General features: G+C 36.1%; 1 protein-coding gene across 1 annotated transcript; it reads left to right on the top strand.

Annotated features, from left to right (window-relative positions):
- Positions 1-415: 415 nt before the first annotated feature.
- Positions 416-14,476, top strand: LOC121727219 (peptidoglycan recognition protein-like). Its single transcript, XM_042114925.1, has 4 exons — positions 416-557; positions 4,213-4,414; positions 9,494-9,612; positions 14,232-14,476. The coding sequence occupies exons 1-4, from the start codon at positions 500-502 to the stop codon at positions 14,435-14,437; spliced, it is 585 nt and encodes a 194-aa protein (XP_041970859.1). The 5' UTR covers positions 416-499; the 3' UTR covers positions 14,438-14,476.
- The last annotated feature ends 4,830 nt before the right edge of the window (positions 14,477-19,306 follow it).

Raw genomic sequence — 19,306 nt, 5'->3', positions numbered from 1 at the left:
TCATGGTAGAACTCATAACGCTGAGGCACTTGCCCATACAATTAATCACAAACTACGGAACCCTGAAAATTGCTCTTTCAGCGCTACCACTTACACAGTGAACTCTATGCAGGGTGTAATAAAACTAAGTGATAATAATTTAGGGTGTGTGTGCGTGTTCCTTACATAGAGTTAACAATTTTTTTTGTGATTAGTGCTGTTAATGCCATGCGTTTCCCGGTTTCCCTCTTTTTCCCTCCCTAAAAAAATCCTTTTTCAGCGCTGCTACTTTCACAGTTAACTCTATACAGGGGACTCATACACACCCCAAAGTATCACTTAGTTTTGTTACACTCTGTATAACGAACACATACACACCCTGAAGTATTATCACTTAGTTTTGTTAGACCCTGTATAACAAGTTATCTGGTAAATAAACAAGAATAGTGCACATATGTAAAATAACCTGTTACGTACCACTTACCAGTCTTGGTACAACAGCCGTAGAGTCAAGTTCATTATGAATTTATTCACGTTTTTGTATACATTCTCACTGGCCTGGGTTTTTGTTTACTGCGGTAAGTGCTAATAACTGTTCATAATAATCGCAGTATTTAAAATACGTTATTATACCATTTAAATCTACGACCACTGCTGCCTGCAGCCTGGGTCTACTAAAAAGCATAGTAGGGAAGATGCATAGAAAATCTATCTTATTATTTTGCGACTAATGTAAAAAAAAGAACATGAAAGAAGGCGTGTTACAAAATTTTTATAACGGTAAAATTTTCCATTATTTCAATGTTTTTTTTGACATATTATTTGGTGATCTTTACTTCCACGAAATTAATTTTGTTGAAGACAAGAAGAATACTGCATCAACCATATTCCATTAGTTATTTATAGAAGTTTCTTTAAAAAAGTAAGTTTCTATATTACTGTTATGTTATGTAGGTAAAATAACTTTCATAAGTAAAACCCTTGATGTACGCTAAAATAAAATAAAAGTAAGTGGACGGTGTTTAGATCTATGCTGACACTGTAGTCTGTACATACTCTTATTTCGATGTGGTAAAAAAAAATACTTTTGCCTAGTCACCACTATTACAAAAAATAAAGGAAACTGTGGAATTGTTGCGATATTTAAAAGGAAATAAGGGAAAACACTTTGAAATCTAGATATAAATATAAAATTGAGTAACTTATTCAAATTTATCGTGTTATTAATATAACGTAAGAAACAAAACATTTAATCCGGGTTATCATAACTAGCTAAAATTAAATACCAACGTTCAGATAATAAATTTAATAATAACAAGAATTATAATTAATGATATTGGCCATAATTTATACAACTTATCTAAAACGTATCAAAAGGTCACAAGCATTATACAGAGTAGATTAAATTAAAGTAATGAATAACTCTAATAATAGTCTACTCTATTAATGGATGGAGAATAAATACTTATATTAACCCCTCAGACCCAGGATAATCCATGTTGTCTTGAAAACTACAAATAATAAAATTAAGGAATCTTAATTTTATTATTTGTAGTTTTCAAGACTTGCTCCCCCTGCTCCCCCCTGGCCCAGAAGCTGGGTACGCCCATGTTCCCATACTAACCGTTTTAAATTTGGTTCCTTTTGATCTGTCATGTAACGTCAGCCTAGTACCGCTCAAGGCCACCTAAATATTGCAAATGTATTGAAATGTGTACTTAAGGTACACTTTTTTGACAAGTGTTGTGATTTGTGGAGCATGTTTTTTGACGGAGTTACCTTTCCTTAGTTTTTATTATTCGTAGCTTGAAAAGCTTTAATTTGACAACAAATATCATTAGCTGCCGCACTCAGGTCTCAGAGACATTATTTTAATGATGATTATAAAACTTCAATTTAATGAAAAGTTTGACAGATAACGTTATATGGGGCTAATGTCAAAATATTCATTAATTTACGGTTAAACTAATTAATGTTGGTCTCTGAGTGCGGCAGTAAAATCACAATCATAAATTACATAACATGCTTCTAAGGTTTTTTAATAGGAGTTTGTATTTATCGTTGTCGATTTGTTATTTTGGTCTAAGGACACCAAAAGCGCTAGTGAAAAAAAAATCAATGAAAACTTCACAAACCGGGTACAACAGGTTTACTAAGACAGACAAAATTATTATCTAAATCTCAAAAATCAAGAACACACAAAACACATATTTATATAAAACATCGTCGTAATATATCGAAACGTAGTACGAGGATAATGTGCAATATTATTGTACACAATACTCGTATATCTTCAGGAAAACCAGTCTGCAACGCAAATAAATAATATAGGCAGCCTGCAGGTATAGTAAATAGTATGAGGTGTCACACTTAGAGCTATAATACGTGGGAGAGCCATGCTTCGGCACGAATGGGCCGGCTCGACCGGAGAAATACCACGTTCTCACAGAAAACCGGCGTGAAACAGCGCTTGCGCTGTGTTTCGCCGAGTGAGTGAGTTTACCGAAGGCCCAATCCCCTACCCTATTCCCTTCCCTACCCTACCCTATTAACTTTCCTTTCCTACCCACCCCTTACCTATTCCCTCTTAAAAGGCCGGCAACGCACCTGCAGCTCTTCTGATGTTGCGAGTGTCCATGGGCGACGGTAGTTGCTTTCCATCAGGTGACCCGTTTGCTCGTTTGCCCCCTTATTTCATTAAAAAAAAAAATACAAATTCGCAGGTATTCTAAGTACACGACGCACTACTAATAACCTATGGTTTCATCCATCAGAGAGTAAGTTATGTCTTATCCTTCTGGGATCCAGGTCTATTATTATTTTCACGTAAATTTTTTGGCGCCTGTCATCCGTTGCGCCAAAATTATTTATCGCGCGGGAACCGTACATTTTCCCGGGACAAAAAGTATCCTATGTCTTTTCCCGGGACTCACAGTATCTCTATGCCAAATTTCAGCCAAATAGGTTCAGCGGTTTGGTCGTGAAGAGTCAACTGACAGACTGACATACACTTTAATGAAAATAATATTAATTTATTACCAACTAGAGGACGCCCGCAACTCCGTTGCGTGAAAATTTAAGTCGTAAAGTCAGACAGACACACTTTCGCATTTATAATATTATTAGTAGGTATAGATATAGAAGTATACTTAGATTACAATATAATTTCAAAATCACGAGTCGCGATTAAACATTGTATCGTTGTATAGTTTACTAGCTAACTGGGAAACCAACATTTGGACGGTTTATATAGGTTTACCTAAAACATCAATTTCATCCACAAAATTAATCGTCAGATGGGTTTATCACATTTATCCAGAAATAACGAGATCGCAATCAGTTAATTTTGTATTCAAATTCAATAATAAATAATAACCATCCAAATTACCTTTCAAAATCTAATTAATTAAATAATTAGATTTTGAAAGGTAAATTTAATTTGATTACATTTCAAAATCTAATTAATTAAATAATAATATAATTTCTTTCAAAATAATCCCTAGTCGCGTGATAAAGGGTTTCGACTTTGGTAGGAATAATTTTTCCGTAACAAAAACTAAAACTTCTGTAACTAAATCTTAGCCATCTTTCAAAGTATCTCCATACCAAATTCCATCTCGCTTTAGCCATTTACGCGTAAGTGGTAACAGCCAGACTTTTGCAATATAATATTTACATATAATACGAGTATACTACATATACAATATTAGGAAGTTAGTATTTTTTTCGCGAGAGAACTCGTTTATCGCGCATGAACCGTACATTTTTCTGGAATAAAAAGTATCCTATGTCCTTTCCCGGGATTCAAAGTATCTCCATACCAAATTTCAGCAAAATCGTTTCAGCAGTTTGGGTATAAAGAGGTAACAGACAGACAGGCACACTTTCGCATTTATAATATTACGAGCTTTTGCCCGCAGCTTCGCTCGAGTTAAGAAGTATTATTATATGCAAACTTTCATCCCCTATTTGAACCCCTTATGGTTGGAATGTATCAAAATCCTTTCTTAGCGGATGCCTACGTCATAACATCTATCTGCATGCCAAATTTCAGCCCAGTGGTTTGGGCTGTGCGTTGATAGATCACGTCAATCAGTCAGTCAGTCACCTTTGAGTTTAGTATGGATCCATATCCAGCGAACTCTGCTATCCTGGTCCTTCGGAATCCATATACCGAAGGACCAGGATAGCAGAGTTCGCTAGGAGATTGATCATCTGAATTCTCCCTTACAGAATGCCCGCACATAATAACGAAGGATGAATGGGACGGTCTCCCGCCGACCCGGGTGAAGTACCTCATCCGACCGGTGGAGCTGGTGATCATCCAGCACGCGGTCTCCCCGACCTGCATGACCGATATCCGCTGTGAGGAGGTGGTCCGCAGCATGCAAAACTGGCACATGGAGCAGCTGGAGTACCCGGACTTGGCTGTCTCGTAAGTGTTACACGATAGAATAAAACAGTTATATAATTTTTTAGTTTTTACCCGAATACGGCAAAGCAAAAGGAGGGTTATGATTTTGACACGCTATGTATGTATGTTCATCCGTTCCCTCGTAACTTCTAAACTACTTACCAGAATTCGACAAATGATATATCATTAGAAGCGTCTTAATTGTCCGCTGGTTAAAGTCTATATATGGGGTTTCATAAAATCTAATGTGGCGCCCTCTAGCGGACTAAACATACAGAGTAAAAAAAAAAGAATATATAAATATATATAAAAGATAAATATGCCGTGTTTGGTATCATTTAATATCCAAGTATTTTTAATTGTGATAAGTTTATAAAAATACTATATGTATAAGTTTGTAATAGTATAGTTTGAGAGGCGTCAAGAGACACCGGGATGGAACGAAGTTATAAAAAAAAGCCATCTAGTTGACGCCCAGGAATACTAACGACAGTTTTGTGGAATTGTAATAAAATTTATTTAAACGTCCGGTAGGTGTCGCTGTTCATTCTCAAAAACACCATAGACTAGTTGATGCTCAGGAATACTATCAACGCCCTCTGCACTTAATAGGCAGGCACTAATAAAAAAGTGTCGTTACAAGTTTTTCCGTCTAGCCCCCTTTTGCAATGCCCGATGAGGAACTTCGTTCCAAAAAAACGAACAACAACAACCTTTGTTTTCAAAAATTTTCACAAACTATTGCATTGTCATTGGCTCCTAAAACGTATGCACTTTTTGAATTAATTAGACTACTGGAGATACATACAGCCCAAGCTAACAAAAGCATGTTAAAAATAAATTGTGTAATGGTACACGTATGTAAGAAGTGCCGAAATTTTTTGCCGAATTTTTATAATTAGATCATTAAATTCACAAAAATCGTGTGACATTATAACTGACCGAATAGGTAATGAGGGTTTTCGATATATAATAATTTGCCACCAAAGATACGGTAGGGTCTTTCGTGTCAAACGTGTCAGACAGACATAAGACAGTTATATCGTGACATGTGGAAGCTATTTCGTGGCATATATGATATAACAGGTGTTTCACACGACAATGGGGATTGTCCATTTTTTTTTAATTTTGCTCATTACAAAAACATTTCGAGGAATAAGGTCAGTGATCGTTTTTCTGTATATAAACGAAAAAAATACCCATTAGTTACTTATATTTTTAAACAAATATGTTTAACCTTAGTTTGACCTTCAATGGCGTTAAATCCATACTTAATATTATAAATGCGAAAGTATCTCTGTCTGTCTGTCTGTCTGTCTGTCTGTCTGTCTGTCTGTCTGTCTGTCTGTCTTGCTTTCACGCCAAAACTACTGAACCGATTGCAATGAAATTTTGTATACAGTTATTCTAGAGTCTGAGAAAGGACATAGGCTACATTTTGATGTGGGAAAATATCTTATTTCCATGAAAATATCGATGAAAATGAATTCGCATTGCGCGTGGCCAGCGCTCATCCCGGGGGTCCTGGGTTCGAGTCCCGCAGGCGGAACAAAAAGTTTTCAATGTTCCTGGGTCTTGGATGTGTGTTAAAATAAAATTTCAAAAATCTTAAACATATTTTATGTATAATATTATAAAAAATCCAGAAATATATCGATGGAATGAACATTTTAGTTCTAATACGATTCAACAGATGGCGTTTTATTTTTTACTTTATTGTAACATAGAACTAATCATACTTATTAGTTAGTATGTTTTTGTTTATAATTTTTAATACGTTAGAATATTATGTTTAATAATATTATCACTTGGTATAATAATAATCAATCTTATCTTATGTAGAACTCCTACTGCATTTCTAATCCATACTATCCATACTATACAAGGTGTAACAAAAATAAGTGATAATACTTTAGGGTGTGTATGTGTTCCTTATAGAGAGTTTACTGTGAAAGTAGCAGCGCTGAAAGACCAAAAAATTTTTTCACTTTTGTATGGGGAAACTCGTGACGCTCGGGCCCTTGCCCATACAAAAGAGAAAAAAAAATTTCGTCTTTCAGCGCTTCTACTTTCACAGTGAAATCTCTACAAGGAACACGTACACACCCTAAAGTATTATCACTTATTTTTGTTACACCCTGTATATAATATTACTAGCTGTTGCCCGCGACATCGTCTGCGTGGACTTTAGTTTATAGCGCGCGGTGTCAACAAAATTTGTGTCAAATTTAAAAACTTTTTAAAACCCTGGTAAGTGCTTCCGGTGTAGCGCGGCCCTTAATTAATCAAAATACCCAAAAACAGCTATGCAGTGTGCACATAATCTATACTAATATTATAAATGCGAAAGTATCTCTGTCTGTCTGTCTGTCTGTCAGTCTCGCTTTCACGCCAAACGCCAAAAGTATCTCTGTCTGTCTGTCTGTCTGTCAGTCTCGCTTTCACGCCAAACGCCAAAACTTCCGAACCGATTGTAATGAAATTTTGTATACAGATAGTCTAAAGCCTGAGAAAGGACATAGGCTACTTTTTTACTGGAAAAAGGGTTGTAAGGGGGTGAAAATGCGTAAATTTGTTCAAATTAAGTTAGTTCCAACAATTCATAATAGATGGTGCCGTGCGTCTTCTACATCGCGCTGACGCTTGCTCAAAAGTCTTTCTATAAGACGTGGTATCATCTTTTTAAGTTTCGATTTTTTTCGATTGTTATATCTATTCTACGGTATTAAATAACTCAGTACTTTATCTGTGCAGTGACGTAACCTTAAATCTATCAATGATAAATAGTTTATGGGTAAAGTTGTGTAATTGGAGGGCTAAATAAGCTTTAAAATTTGGCATAAAATATAAAGTTTAATATAAAAAAATGAAATACTTATTGTGTGCACACTGCACAGCTGTATTGATTTAAGGGGTACCAGGGTTTTTTTATAAAAGCTTTTGACACCAATTTTGTTGACATCGCGCGCTATAAACTGAAGTCCACGCGGACGAAGTCGCGGGCAACAGCTAGTTAGCAATAAATTCGACCAACATTACGTTTCGAACTTTTGGTAAGCTTCTCGTATCAGCTTTCACATAATGAGAACTTGCATTTGACGAACCAGCCATTATAAATAAGATTGAAAGGAAATTTAAAACATACTGCAGAGGTCTATTGGCCGCCGATGATGACGTCAGAGCGAAACTTTAAAAATTTATTGAGAAAAAACTAGCCAATGAATTTCAAAATTATTTATTTTATATTCTTAAAATACCCTATTTTTACGAAAAAAAATATAAAAAGTACATGTGATTTTTTTTGGACAATGCCCATTGACACGATAGACCCTACGGCTACATAGCGCTACAAAACCCTCATTGACTTTTTACGAAGTCATGGAATGTTTTTCGCATTCCCCTTTTTTTGTATTCTAGAAGATTCTGCTGAAATGTATGAACAAAACAAAGATGGATCATAAACGAAAAAAGGCCGTCACGTTTTACATTGCTATAAAATTTCTCTCATACGTCGATTAAGAAATTTCACTTTCATATACTTATCCGCCTATGGAATATACATCACTTTATTGACTTCACATAGGAAGCTATTTAGGTAATATTATCTGCAAATATTATCTTCTGGCACTCTATTATTATCATGGCGGTTTGACTCGGGTATTTGGTCGGGTTATGTGCAGCCCACATTTGACTTGACCGATCAAATAACAGAGTAGGGCTGGATCAGCATAATATCAAACAATTTTTCAGATAGTTCACATAAGTACTTATTCATTCGTAAAATGGTAAGGTATCTAAATCTATTTTACCTCGGTCATGGGAATCGCAGACACAGTAGATTTTAAATTATTATGCGGCAGCCGGATGCCGCTTGGGGTTTGATGGGTTAATATAATACTCTTATACAATACAATCATATTATACAATCATGTATACGTGAGAGAGCCATGCTTCGGCACGAATGGGCCGGCTCGACCGGAGAAATACCACGTTCTCACAGAAAGCCGGCGTGAAACAGCGCTTGCGCTGTGGTTCACCGAGTGAGTGAGTTTACCGGAGGCCCAATTCCCTTCCCTATCCTCCCTTTTTCCCTTCCCTTCCCATCCCTACCCTCCCCTATTATCCTATTCCCTCTTAACCCTAGGATGGTAACAGGGGTGCCCCAACACCCCACGCAAGCAATCACGCGCCGATTTCTCGAAAATTATTGGCTATCTTGGTCTAGCATTATTTGTATTCTTTTGTTTTACTGTAATTCATCAGTAGCCGTTGCGTGGTGGCAGCAGCACGCGTCAATTTCGTTCTGCAGGTATGTGTGGGGTGATGCGACACCCCTGTTACTATTTACGTAGGTATTTTTTTTGTTCACGTATTTTATTTATGCATTATTTTTAGTTCATAATGACATTATGTAATGATGAAGAGCTTGAGCGGTACTTAATTACTATTGCTGAAGATGATGATTGATGAGTGTGAAATAGAGCCATTATAGGCCGAGCAACCTTCTGAAAATGAATATTACGTCTGCGTGTATTCTGACCAAGATGATATTGTTTCCGATTCTAATTATATGATTCTCTATCTAGAAGTAAAACATCCAAACACGCCAGCTAACAAATTTAGAAGCAATCTCCTAAAAAAAACTAGCAATACAGCTAGCCGAGCCGCACATAAACGACGTTTAGAGTCGAATTTACCTCGACTACTATCGAGAAATATAGGGTCCATTCTAAATATTCCCGAAGAAGTTCCAGCAAGCGAACCCCCCGCCAATTTACCAAAGCTTGCTCAAACAAACAAGTACACGACAAAAAAGTAAATATTTTTTGTTCCAAATCCAAAAGACCTGCGTGAACTGAACAACGCTTGGGAATTTGTATTAATTTTGTTTTATTAAGAAAAACTAAATAATTTCAAGATTTATTTCGTGTAGTTACAGTTTGATCTAACGAAAAGTGTTATATATGTATATATATATATATATATATATATATATATATATATATATATATATATATATATATATATATATATATATATATATATATATATATATATATATATATATTAATATTATGATAATATATATTTTTTTGTCAGGTTCGTGGTGGGCGGCAACGGCAACATCTACGAGGGCGGCGGCTGGCTGCGCGCCGGCAACCACACGCCCGGCTACGACGACCGCTCCATCGCCATATCCTTCATGGGAAACTTCAACGGTAATACTAACATCGAATTTCAAAGTAAATTAATAAAAAAAGTAAATTTTAAAGTTACTCTGGGGTTATTCTATACTGGCCAATTGTGTGCGCAATAATGGACGTTCTGTGATCTTGGATTGATATTATAACAGTGCTGACTTATAGCATGCCTATCCGATGCGATAGTTACTAAGTAAATTAAGTTAACCTCTAACTTAGGTCATATTATAGTGGCATTTTTTTTAATTTGTGTCGATTGCGGTCGTTATAGTGGCAACGATCAGAAAGTTTAGCTAACCTTTAATAAATCTGTGGTCGGTGCCGCGGTCGAACCAACAAAAAAATTATTTCCAAGGGTGATCGTCTCATAAGAAAGAGTGTGCGTTCTGTCTGATGTGTGATCTGCGGGGCTAAAATGGTCGCTTTGAAGAATCATGATATGAATCATAATATGATTCATTTTTCTAAAATCGCAAAATGCAATTATGTATTTTTGTACTGATTTGACATTTGTCAGTTCGACAGTTTTGACAATTCATTTGCTGAATTGATTGAGAGGAATTGCTAAATGTGACCATTTTAGCCCCGCTGGCTGGGGTAACGCACACATTTAGTAATCCAGTGCTTTAAAAGTCTTTGCTGCTTCACCACTTCCTGATAAGACTATCCGACTAACTTGACAGATCAAGTATGGAGAATCTGCCAAATAAGTTGTGAATGCCTATTAGGCACTTTATCAGAAAGTGGTGAAACAGGCCCCAAGCGAGCTCTTAAATCTACTCGTCGTTATTAGTAATTTTCTTAATATAAGAAGTTATTGGTAAAACTTTCATAGGTTCTTGGTAAAACTTGGCACAACTCGTAACTTTTACCAACGATATCAAAATACTTAGATACGACGTATGCTGTCAAAACTGTAGCAATGTTTTTGCATGCAAAATGTGTATCGAGAAAATATTGTCGTCCTTTTTTGTCTTACAGTAGTTGCATATACTAATTTCTCTTTCGCTCATTTTACGCTTTAATCGAATCGAGAAAATATTGTCGTCCTTTTTTGTCTTACAGTAATATCATATACTACTTTCTCTTTCGCTCATTTTACGCTTCGCTTTGATTTTTCTCTTAAAATGGAAGACAATAATTTAAATATTAATAAAATCTTAGTAATTACGTGTGAAATATTACACCTTTGGCTTTATTTGTATTCGCCGTGTTGTTACTGCACTGTCGGAAGGCACACGACGGCATTCTGGAGCGAAATATAGCGAAAAACAACGCGGTAATCAATGAATTAACCACGTCCGGCTGTCACCGCGTCCTAAGGCACACTGCTCTCAGATGAGTGAGCTCACTCATTTCGAGGGTGACACATTTTCGCGCTGACGATTGTATGGAATGCCTTTTCTAACGTTCTAATTCTATGCCTTTTACCAAGTTGTGTATCTTAACACAACTTAACAAGTTGTGTATCGTATTTCCGGGATTTAGAAGAATTCACTTATTCAGCGGTTGTACTCTGAAGTCAATATTATGCCGTAATTAAACGAAATCAGCTAATCAATTTTAACTTTTGTCTTTTTGTTTATGTTTCCAAAAGAGCCGATCTTTGAGGTAGATTTGATTTTCATTTTGTGTTTAGAGACAAACAAAATATATTTTTGGTGTAAACTTGTAACAATAATTATAGGAATAATAATAGAAAAGGTAAAGCTGTTTGACTGACATTTGACAGATTGACGCACTGGCCAAAATGCACCTGACCTGACCCTAACTTGACTACCTACTTAAACCTAGATCTCAAAATCTGTATGGTCTTGAAAACTGATTTTTTACACAAGTAACTTCAGTTCATGAATATTAATTATTAATGTTCAAGACGAAAACACGATTACTGAAAAAATACTCGATAGTTTTTTTTTTACAAAAAACCTTGTTTTAAACACATTTTTGCTTGGATCTTCAAAGTTTGCTATCTTTTCTTTAATATTTTTTAATATCTAAAAAGGTTGATAAAACTTAAAGCTCAAAATACTTTTTTCATAATCATTTTAATTCGTCTTTTATTCATAGTAAAACTAACTTGGCGATGATTCCGCGTCGTCCTTTTTCACCTGACATATGAAAGACGGGCGTGAGTGTGAAGAGAGAAGGACGATGTTTGATTTTTTGGTTTAGTAATTAGTAGCCCTCTTAGGTACAGCTAGAAATTTGAAATTTGGCATACATGTTCCTCTTTCGATGTAAGCTCTGTAAATACATTCTTCCGAATTTCACCCCTAAAAAAATTTGGAGAAACCCCAATAAAAAATTGAAGGATTAATTAAAAAAAATACTATTTGACGCTAAGGCCAATTTAACTTATGTGCTAATATTTTGTACTTGTAAATGCGCATTGTTATGCTAGTAGTATTTTTTTTTTATGAAATAAGGGGGCAAACGAGCAAACGGGTCACCTGATGGAAAGCAACTTCCGTCGCCCATGGACACTCGCAGCATCAGAAGAGCTGCAAGTGCGTTGCCGGCCTTTTAAGAGGGAATAGGGTAATACGGGAGGGTAGGGAAGTGAAGGGAAGGGAATAGTTGAGGGTAGGGAAGGGAATAGGGTAGGGGTTAGGGGATTGGGCCTCCGGTAAACTCACTCACTCGGCGAAACACAGCGCAAGCGCTGTTTCACGCCGATTTTCTGTGAGAACGTGGTATTTATCCGGTCGAGCCGGCCCATTAGTGCCGAAGCATGGCTCTCCCACGTATAAAATATTTGTTTTGATTTAGACTAAAACTCCTGTAAAAGCCCTTTGTTCTTTTTGTACAATTTACTAATTGGATGCCTGTAAACATCTTATTTGCGAATGGAATACAAAGGGCAAAACAAAGGATAAAATAAATTATTTACACAAAAATCTAAAATTAGATTTGTAAATATAACTATTCGTTAACAACGATCCCAAATTACTTATAACTCTCTTAAGTGCTTTTGCCTTCGTGCTGTAGCCATTATAGTCCTACTTGCATGGTCTCGATTAAAGTTAACCAGGGCTTAATTTCCATCTAGATCTGAGGATTGACCTTAGAGATTTAGTCAACATTCAACAGTCTGATCTTATTTTGTTGGTTAAATCCTGTTAAATCTATATAATAATATGTAAATAAAAATAAATTTTAAATTTTGTTGGTCGCCCTAAAACTCGAGAACGGTTTAGCAGATTTTGCTTATTTTAGTCTTGACATATACGTGGAAGTACTTACAGGAAAGGTTTATGTTAGGAGAAAAGTGTTACGAAGTTCACCGGGTCATCTAGTGACTAATAAAATCCACTTTGAAAATATCAATGATAATGTTATTTCAATCCTCGACGTACACTGAGAGACCTAAGTTCGACAATTATTTATTACGTGTCTGTACGTGGCATCGTAACTCCCAAACGGATACATTCGTTTAACACATAATTATGTTCCCAAACTTATATTGTCTACCGCCCACTTTAAGAACAAATTATATTTTAGCGCCCTCATTGTTTCAATTTAAAATGCACCCTGATGAAATAAATCACCCCCAAGCCTCTACACAACGCCGCCATTTTTTTCTGGGTCCCACACCGCCCCCCTTCAGATCTTAAGCGCCCACAAGGGGGCGTTACTGCCCACTTTGGGAAAGGCTGGTTCAACATTTGAACGGTTTTGATCTCTATTACGAGAGCGTTCTTAGCCGGCCCCTAGACGATTTTATTGTGAATATCACGTATTGCGTAATATTATTGACCGTCTAGGATTGATATTGAACATCGCGCGCCTTCAATCTAATTGTTAAATAAACTGTTCAATAAAATTGTAGCGTGATATTGACAATAAAAATTGCTCGTCTAGGGGCCGGCTTATTAAGAGTTTATGAGTGCACGAGTTTTGAGACAGTCTTACTGCCGCACTCAGAGTGGAACATTTATTACTTAAATGTAATTAATTCAAAATTTTGACATAAGCCCCATACATTATCAGCTGTTAAACTATTCATTAAATTGAAGGTTAATCATAATTAAATGTCTGTGAGTACGGCGGTTACTCCCTAAACTAATACGATTTTGATTTATGAGTCTGATTAGTTCCAAATTGAGCCGAGCCAAAGATCGTGCGCTATTGTAGCTGTCAGATGTGGGAAAACTGAAAAGCTGAGTGCGATCTTTTAGATGTCGTAAATGCCAAAATCTGTTAAGATTGAGTTGATTCGATTCTGTAGGCATACTACGAAGATGTGGTGCCGGAAGCGGCAAGCGCTGCGGAAGACGCGGTGCGATAACGATCCCGCTCCTTCGCGTGTAGCGTTGACGAGGGCATGGGGGGGTTTTAGTCGGTAAATCTCCGGTGATCCGGAGGAAGTCCGACATACACCTGCCCCTTCCCCCGAGGGGGCGGGGGATGCGTAATGCATTTTCCCACCTCAAAAAAAAAAAAGGCATACGACGAAACAATTTTGAGACTCAAACAATCGAATGAGGATGCCGCGTCCTGCTCTAACAACGTAATTTCTCGTTTGTTAGAGTAAGACGTGGCATTCTCGTACGATTGTTTGAGTCTCAAAACGATTTCGTGGTACGGCCCCTGATTCCGTCGGGAGTAAGGCAGCTGTTTAATTTGTTTTACAGTTGACGAGCCAACACCGGAGTCTCTGACGGCAACGCAGGCGCTGATCGAGTGTGGTGTGGAGCTGGGCCACCTGTCTCCGGATTACAAGCTGGTGGGCCACAAGCAGCTCTTCGCCACCGGCAGCCCCGGCAAAAAGCTCTTCAAGGAAGTCAAGACCTGGCCCCACTGGACCCAGGACGTGTCTGCCATCAAAAACCCTAAATAGATCCGAATGAAATTCAATAATAAATCCAATACATATCAATATCGTTGGGTTTTCCTTATTTTGTTGATTTTAGGGTGAAGCTAAACGAGCGTAATTTGTGAGTTGTGAGACGCAGAATTTAGGTCACGTAAATATCTTTTCATACAAATCATGACTCTCAAAATTACGCTCGTGTGAATCAAACAGGACTTTTGTATGAAACTGAATGCAGCAGAATTTCTGTCAGTCGAAATTCTGCGACTCACAACTCACAAATTAGGCTCGTTTGAGCTTCACCCTTAGAAATATACTGCTCTAGTTATTATAAATTGATTTAAAATATGGTGTTAATGTAAACGTTCACTTGTATAGCTCCAATTTGAGCAAACCTCTAAAGCTCACAGGTCTTTTTTCGGATATAATGCTACCAACTACCAAGTTAAATGTAACGTATAAACCGTCGATAAACACATACAATGGCATATTAATTGTTCGAGATTTAACTTTTTGTTTAACACTTAGGGAGATCGCAGATCGCGCCATGCCGACTGTATGGGCGCCGCAGACTCGATCACACAAAAAGTCTGTCGTCTGCGATCTCCCTTAAAGTTATTAGAATTCAAACGGAACATACGGTACTTAAAGTAGAATCATAATAATTAGCGAGGTGACTGTAATTTCCACAAAGAAATATTGTTTTCTTGCTAAAATAATTTCCTAATCCGGCCTGTCAATTGCTGAGTTTCCAGAACTAATCGTTTAATCTTGAATCTTGATTAATATAAATTCCTGATTATTAAAGATTGTAGGTACTCGTTACAGATTTTATCGAGAATAAAGGAAGTTCCCTAAAATAAAGACCTAATCATAAGTACTTAAACGTCTTTTAAAATATACTTCTTCAACATACATTAATTTTAGTATAATATTGTCTGCTTTAATGCAATAAAGTATTATATTTTGATTTTAAAAACTTTTTGCCAGTAACAACACTTACACAGACTGTTTTTCATATCAGCGTCATAACTTTCAAGAGTTAGCAGCAGAGCAGGGTAATCTATATATCTATATATATATATATATATATATATATATATATATATATATATATATATATATATATATATATATATATATATATATATATATATATATATATATATATATATATATATATATATATATAAAAGAAAGTCGTGTTGGTTGGTTGGTGGTTGTTGATGGTTTTTGATTTGTTGGATTTGTTTCCGTCCCGAATAGCAGAATACATCTTAAAAACAATGAAAACTCGATATGTGTAATGATTAATGAATACTTTATCATTTCAATAGATGCTGGTTTGTTTATTACATGTCAAACATTTGTTGTCCAATCCTGTCAAATAGTGTAACAACTATTTTTTTTTGGAGCTTATGGCCTGGTTGCTGAGACCTTTAGCCGATCCGAAATTTCTGATACGAAACATTTGAACGTCGGCCGGACCGCCACACCGCACACTACGTCGGAAGCTGGCTGAACCGGCAAGACTAGACGATAAAGTACGAGACGTCATCTTGCAGGAGTCAAAGGGCGAAAACGGTCATGACAAATTTACCGGCGAAAATTACCAGCAGAGTCACCAGGAATTTTTATAATTTTGTAATTTAGAAGACAAGACTTATTTTATTAGTTATTGATTATGTTTATTTTTATGAAGCATTTTTAAAATAGGTTTTGATGATTATTGCGCACATGTTGCCTCCCCCGGGAGTGTATTTATTTTTTGTAAAATGTCTACAAAGTTCAGGTACAACACGAAATTAGTTATTAATTAGTTCGTTTTTGTTATATTTGTTTGTTTTGGACATTAATTTTCGAAAATTTTTTATTAACCGAAAATAATACCTAAGATTGCCATTATTGGTTCCGCCACCAGAGCCATTGTGCTCCCTGCTTTATGGCGAAACACTAGAATCACGACATTTTCCTTCGGTTTTCCTTCCTGGCGCTATAACTCCAGAAGGCACGAACCGATTTCCACGGTTTTGCATTCGTTGGAAAGATCTCGGGCTCTGTGAGGTCTATATAAAAAAAATCAGAAAAACCTTCAAGAGAAAAGCAGGAAAATAGGGAAAATAATTTTATGGCAAAACAACGTTTGCCGGGACAGCTAGTTTTGTATAAAACTGTAGACTTTTTAATTAGAAAAGTCTTAACTCCTTCACTCACCTTCTGTCAACATCATGCAAAGGTTGGCTGAAAGAAATTGCTTAAAGGCATATATCTCCTCTATACCTCGTTGAGTGTTGGTAAAACAACAAAGAGTGGTTTGCAAGTTGCACAGCCCACAGGCATAGTTATAGTTAAGGTTAATTTTAGCAATAACTAAAACACTAACTATAGCGATGACCGCAGAACTTGACAAATGTCACTTAAGGATGCTCCCTCACCGGGATATAATGTAACACTAGCTATTTGACCGAGCTTTGCTCGGTATTCGATAAGATACGAATAAAATGACATTTTCTAAAAATGATTCCTAGCTAGATCGATTTATCGCCCCCGAAACCCCCTAAAAACTAAATTTCATGAAAATCGTTGGAGCCGATTCCGAGATTTCAATTATATATATATACAAGAATTGCTCGTTTAAAGATACTAGAGATCGCCCAATGGTCGAAATTCGACCTTACATGCAACGACATTAGGACTACTACCTATATTTTGTAAAAAATATTGACTTCATCATAGTTTTTTTCAATTCTTGTCTCTGGGACTCAGCTGATCTCAGACTGGTCGTTTAAGCATTGTCTAATAGTATCTAAAATTAAATAAAAAAACATGTTGTCAACAGACTTTACCATAAATAAAAGAGTATAATTCGTATGTATAGGCTTGTCACTCAAAAATCTGTCATTTTTCCTAGTAGTAGTGTCGTAGTGTGTGTAACGTTTTATTTGTTTAAAATATATGATAAAAGCATAATTTTAAAATAATATTAGCTCGATGCACTCCTTCACCATATAAACTATAACTGTGCGAAATTTCATGCACCTACGTTTCCCCATTTTTCGTAAAAAGGGTTACAAAGTTTTTCTCTCACGTAGTTACGTTAGTAACATAGAATATCATTGTATTAATATATAGAAGATAAGATTTATTTCTTTCCAACGCTGGTGGACGCATTCAATTATTATTGAATATGCCAAACGAAAGATGAATAAAAAGATAATGACAAAAATTGAAGATGAATTAATTGCATAGTGTGGATATAGCGATAGGGTGAACAAAATCCCAAATTCAAATTCGTGATTCACATCGATCAATACGTGATTGTTCGATCGAGTAAAACCGTATGTGAGTACTTAGCATTAAAAAGGCAAAAACACTCTATTATAATCCATACTAATATAATCCCACCAAAAACATTTCATGTAAAATGTTGCCAAGACGATCACATAAGGTTTTTCCTATAATATTATATACTAAACTTAGATAACATACCAAATTTCAGCTTTCTATTACTGCAGGAAGTAGCCAAATTTTTTGATTATCATCAAAATGTTTGGCTACTTGTTTTCTCTCAACTTTTTAAAAAGTTACAATGAGGTTAAAAACTAGATTTTTATCCTACTTAACTTTATCAACTTACTTATTTTTTGATAAGTGCTCAAATTTATTTCATTTGCCCACTATTTCTACAAGATAATTATTGTGATTGAGATTGTATTTATTATAATGATTAAGCAGTCATCTTCTGCCTTTGTTTATTTTGCATTTTCCTCATAATTTTATAACAAGTGAAAGGTCGCGATCCTAAGCTCTCATATCTGGTCGATAACACGTACAGCTATTAAATGTTCTCCGATATGAAATGCAACGACATAATTAATCCTAGAGAGCCACTACTGCCTATATTATGATTCTGTGATCTGTCCTGGCATCGTGGCTATAAAATTAATAATAATAATTTTAATTATTCAAATACGTAGAGTAAGAACGGTAGAGACGTTGAAACCTGTTCTTTTTAGGGGTCTGTACCCAAAGGGTAAAAACGGGACCCTAATATAGTCACATCGAAATGTCTGTCTGTGTCTCAAGAGCGGCATTAGCTAGAGAGATGAAATTTTCACAGATTATGTATTTCCGTTGCCGCTGTGGGTAACAAATAAAAACAATATTAATAGAATAATAATAATATAAAATAATAAATCAAAATTGTTTCGTTTTTGAGTAGATTTTAAGAAAATGCTTTCAGAATGTTGATACTACGGTGCCAACCACCGGTTCGGGAACTATGCCGGCAAGAAGAACCGGCGTAAGAAAGTCGCCAGGGGGGGGGGGGGGGGGGGGAATTAAGCGGGGCTCCCAAATCCCAATGCTCGTTACAACTTACAATAGATTGTATTAATTTTATAAATTAGTATTTAAGAGGGCTTCCATTCAAAAGTACAATTTTTGCTTTTTTTTTTGCTCTATAATGTTTCAGAGCCCTTTGTCCGTAACTCCAAGTCGCACTTGGCCGATTTTATTATTTTTCGTTATGTCAATAAGTAATCGAAACGAAATATGACTCTCCAAATGGGAAGTTTGAAAACCACAGAATAGGGTATTCCCCTAGAATAATGTTTGTTAGTTCTGTATCAAACTATTCATTTTGTTGGTTCCGTAGTATTTATATACATGTATGTATGTAACTAGATGACGCCCGCGACTCCGTTGCGCCAAAATTTGTCTATCGCGTTGGAATTGTACATGTATCCGGATTCCGGGGCAAAAAGTATCCTATATCCTTTCCCGGCACTCTTATTTTTTATCAGCAAAATCGGTTCAGTGAATTGGGCTTGAACTGGTAACAAACAGACGACAGACAGACAGACGACAGACAGACAGACGACAGACATACAGACA

This window comes from Aricia agestis, chromosome 5 (assembly GCF_905147365.1).
Source record: "Aricia agestis chromosome 5, ilAriAges1.1, whole genome shotgun sequence".
Lineage (NCBI taxonomy): Eukaryota > Metazoa > Arthropoda > Insecta > Lepidoptera > Lycaenidae > Aricia > Aricia agestis.
Note: the sequence above shows the minus strand (reverse complement) of the source record. Positions and strands in the feature narration are given on the sequence as shown.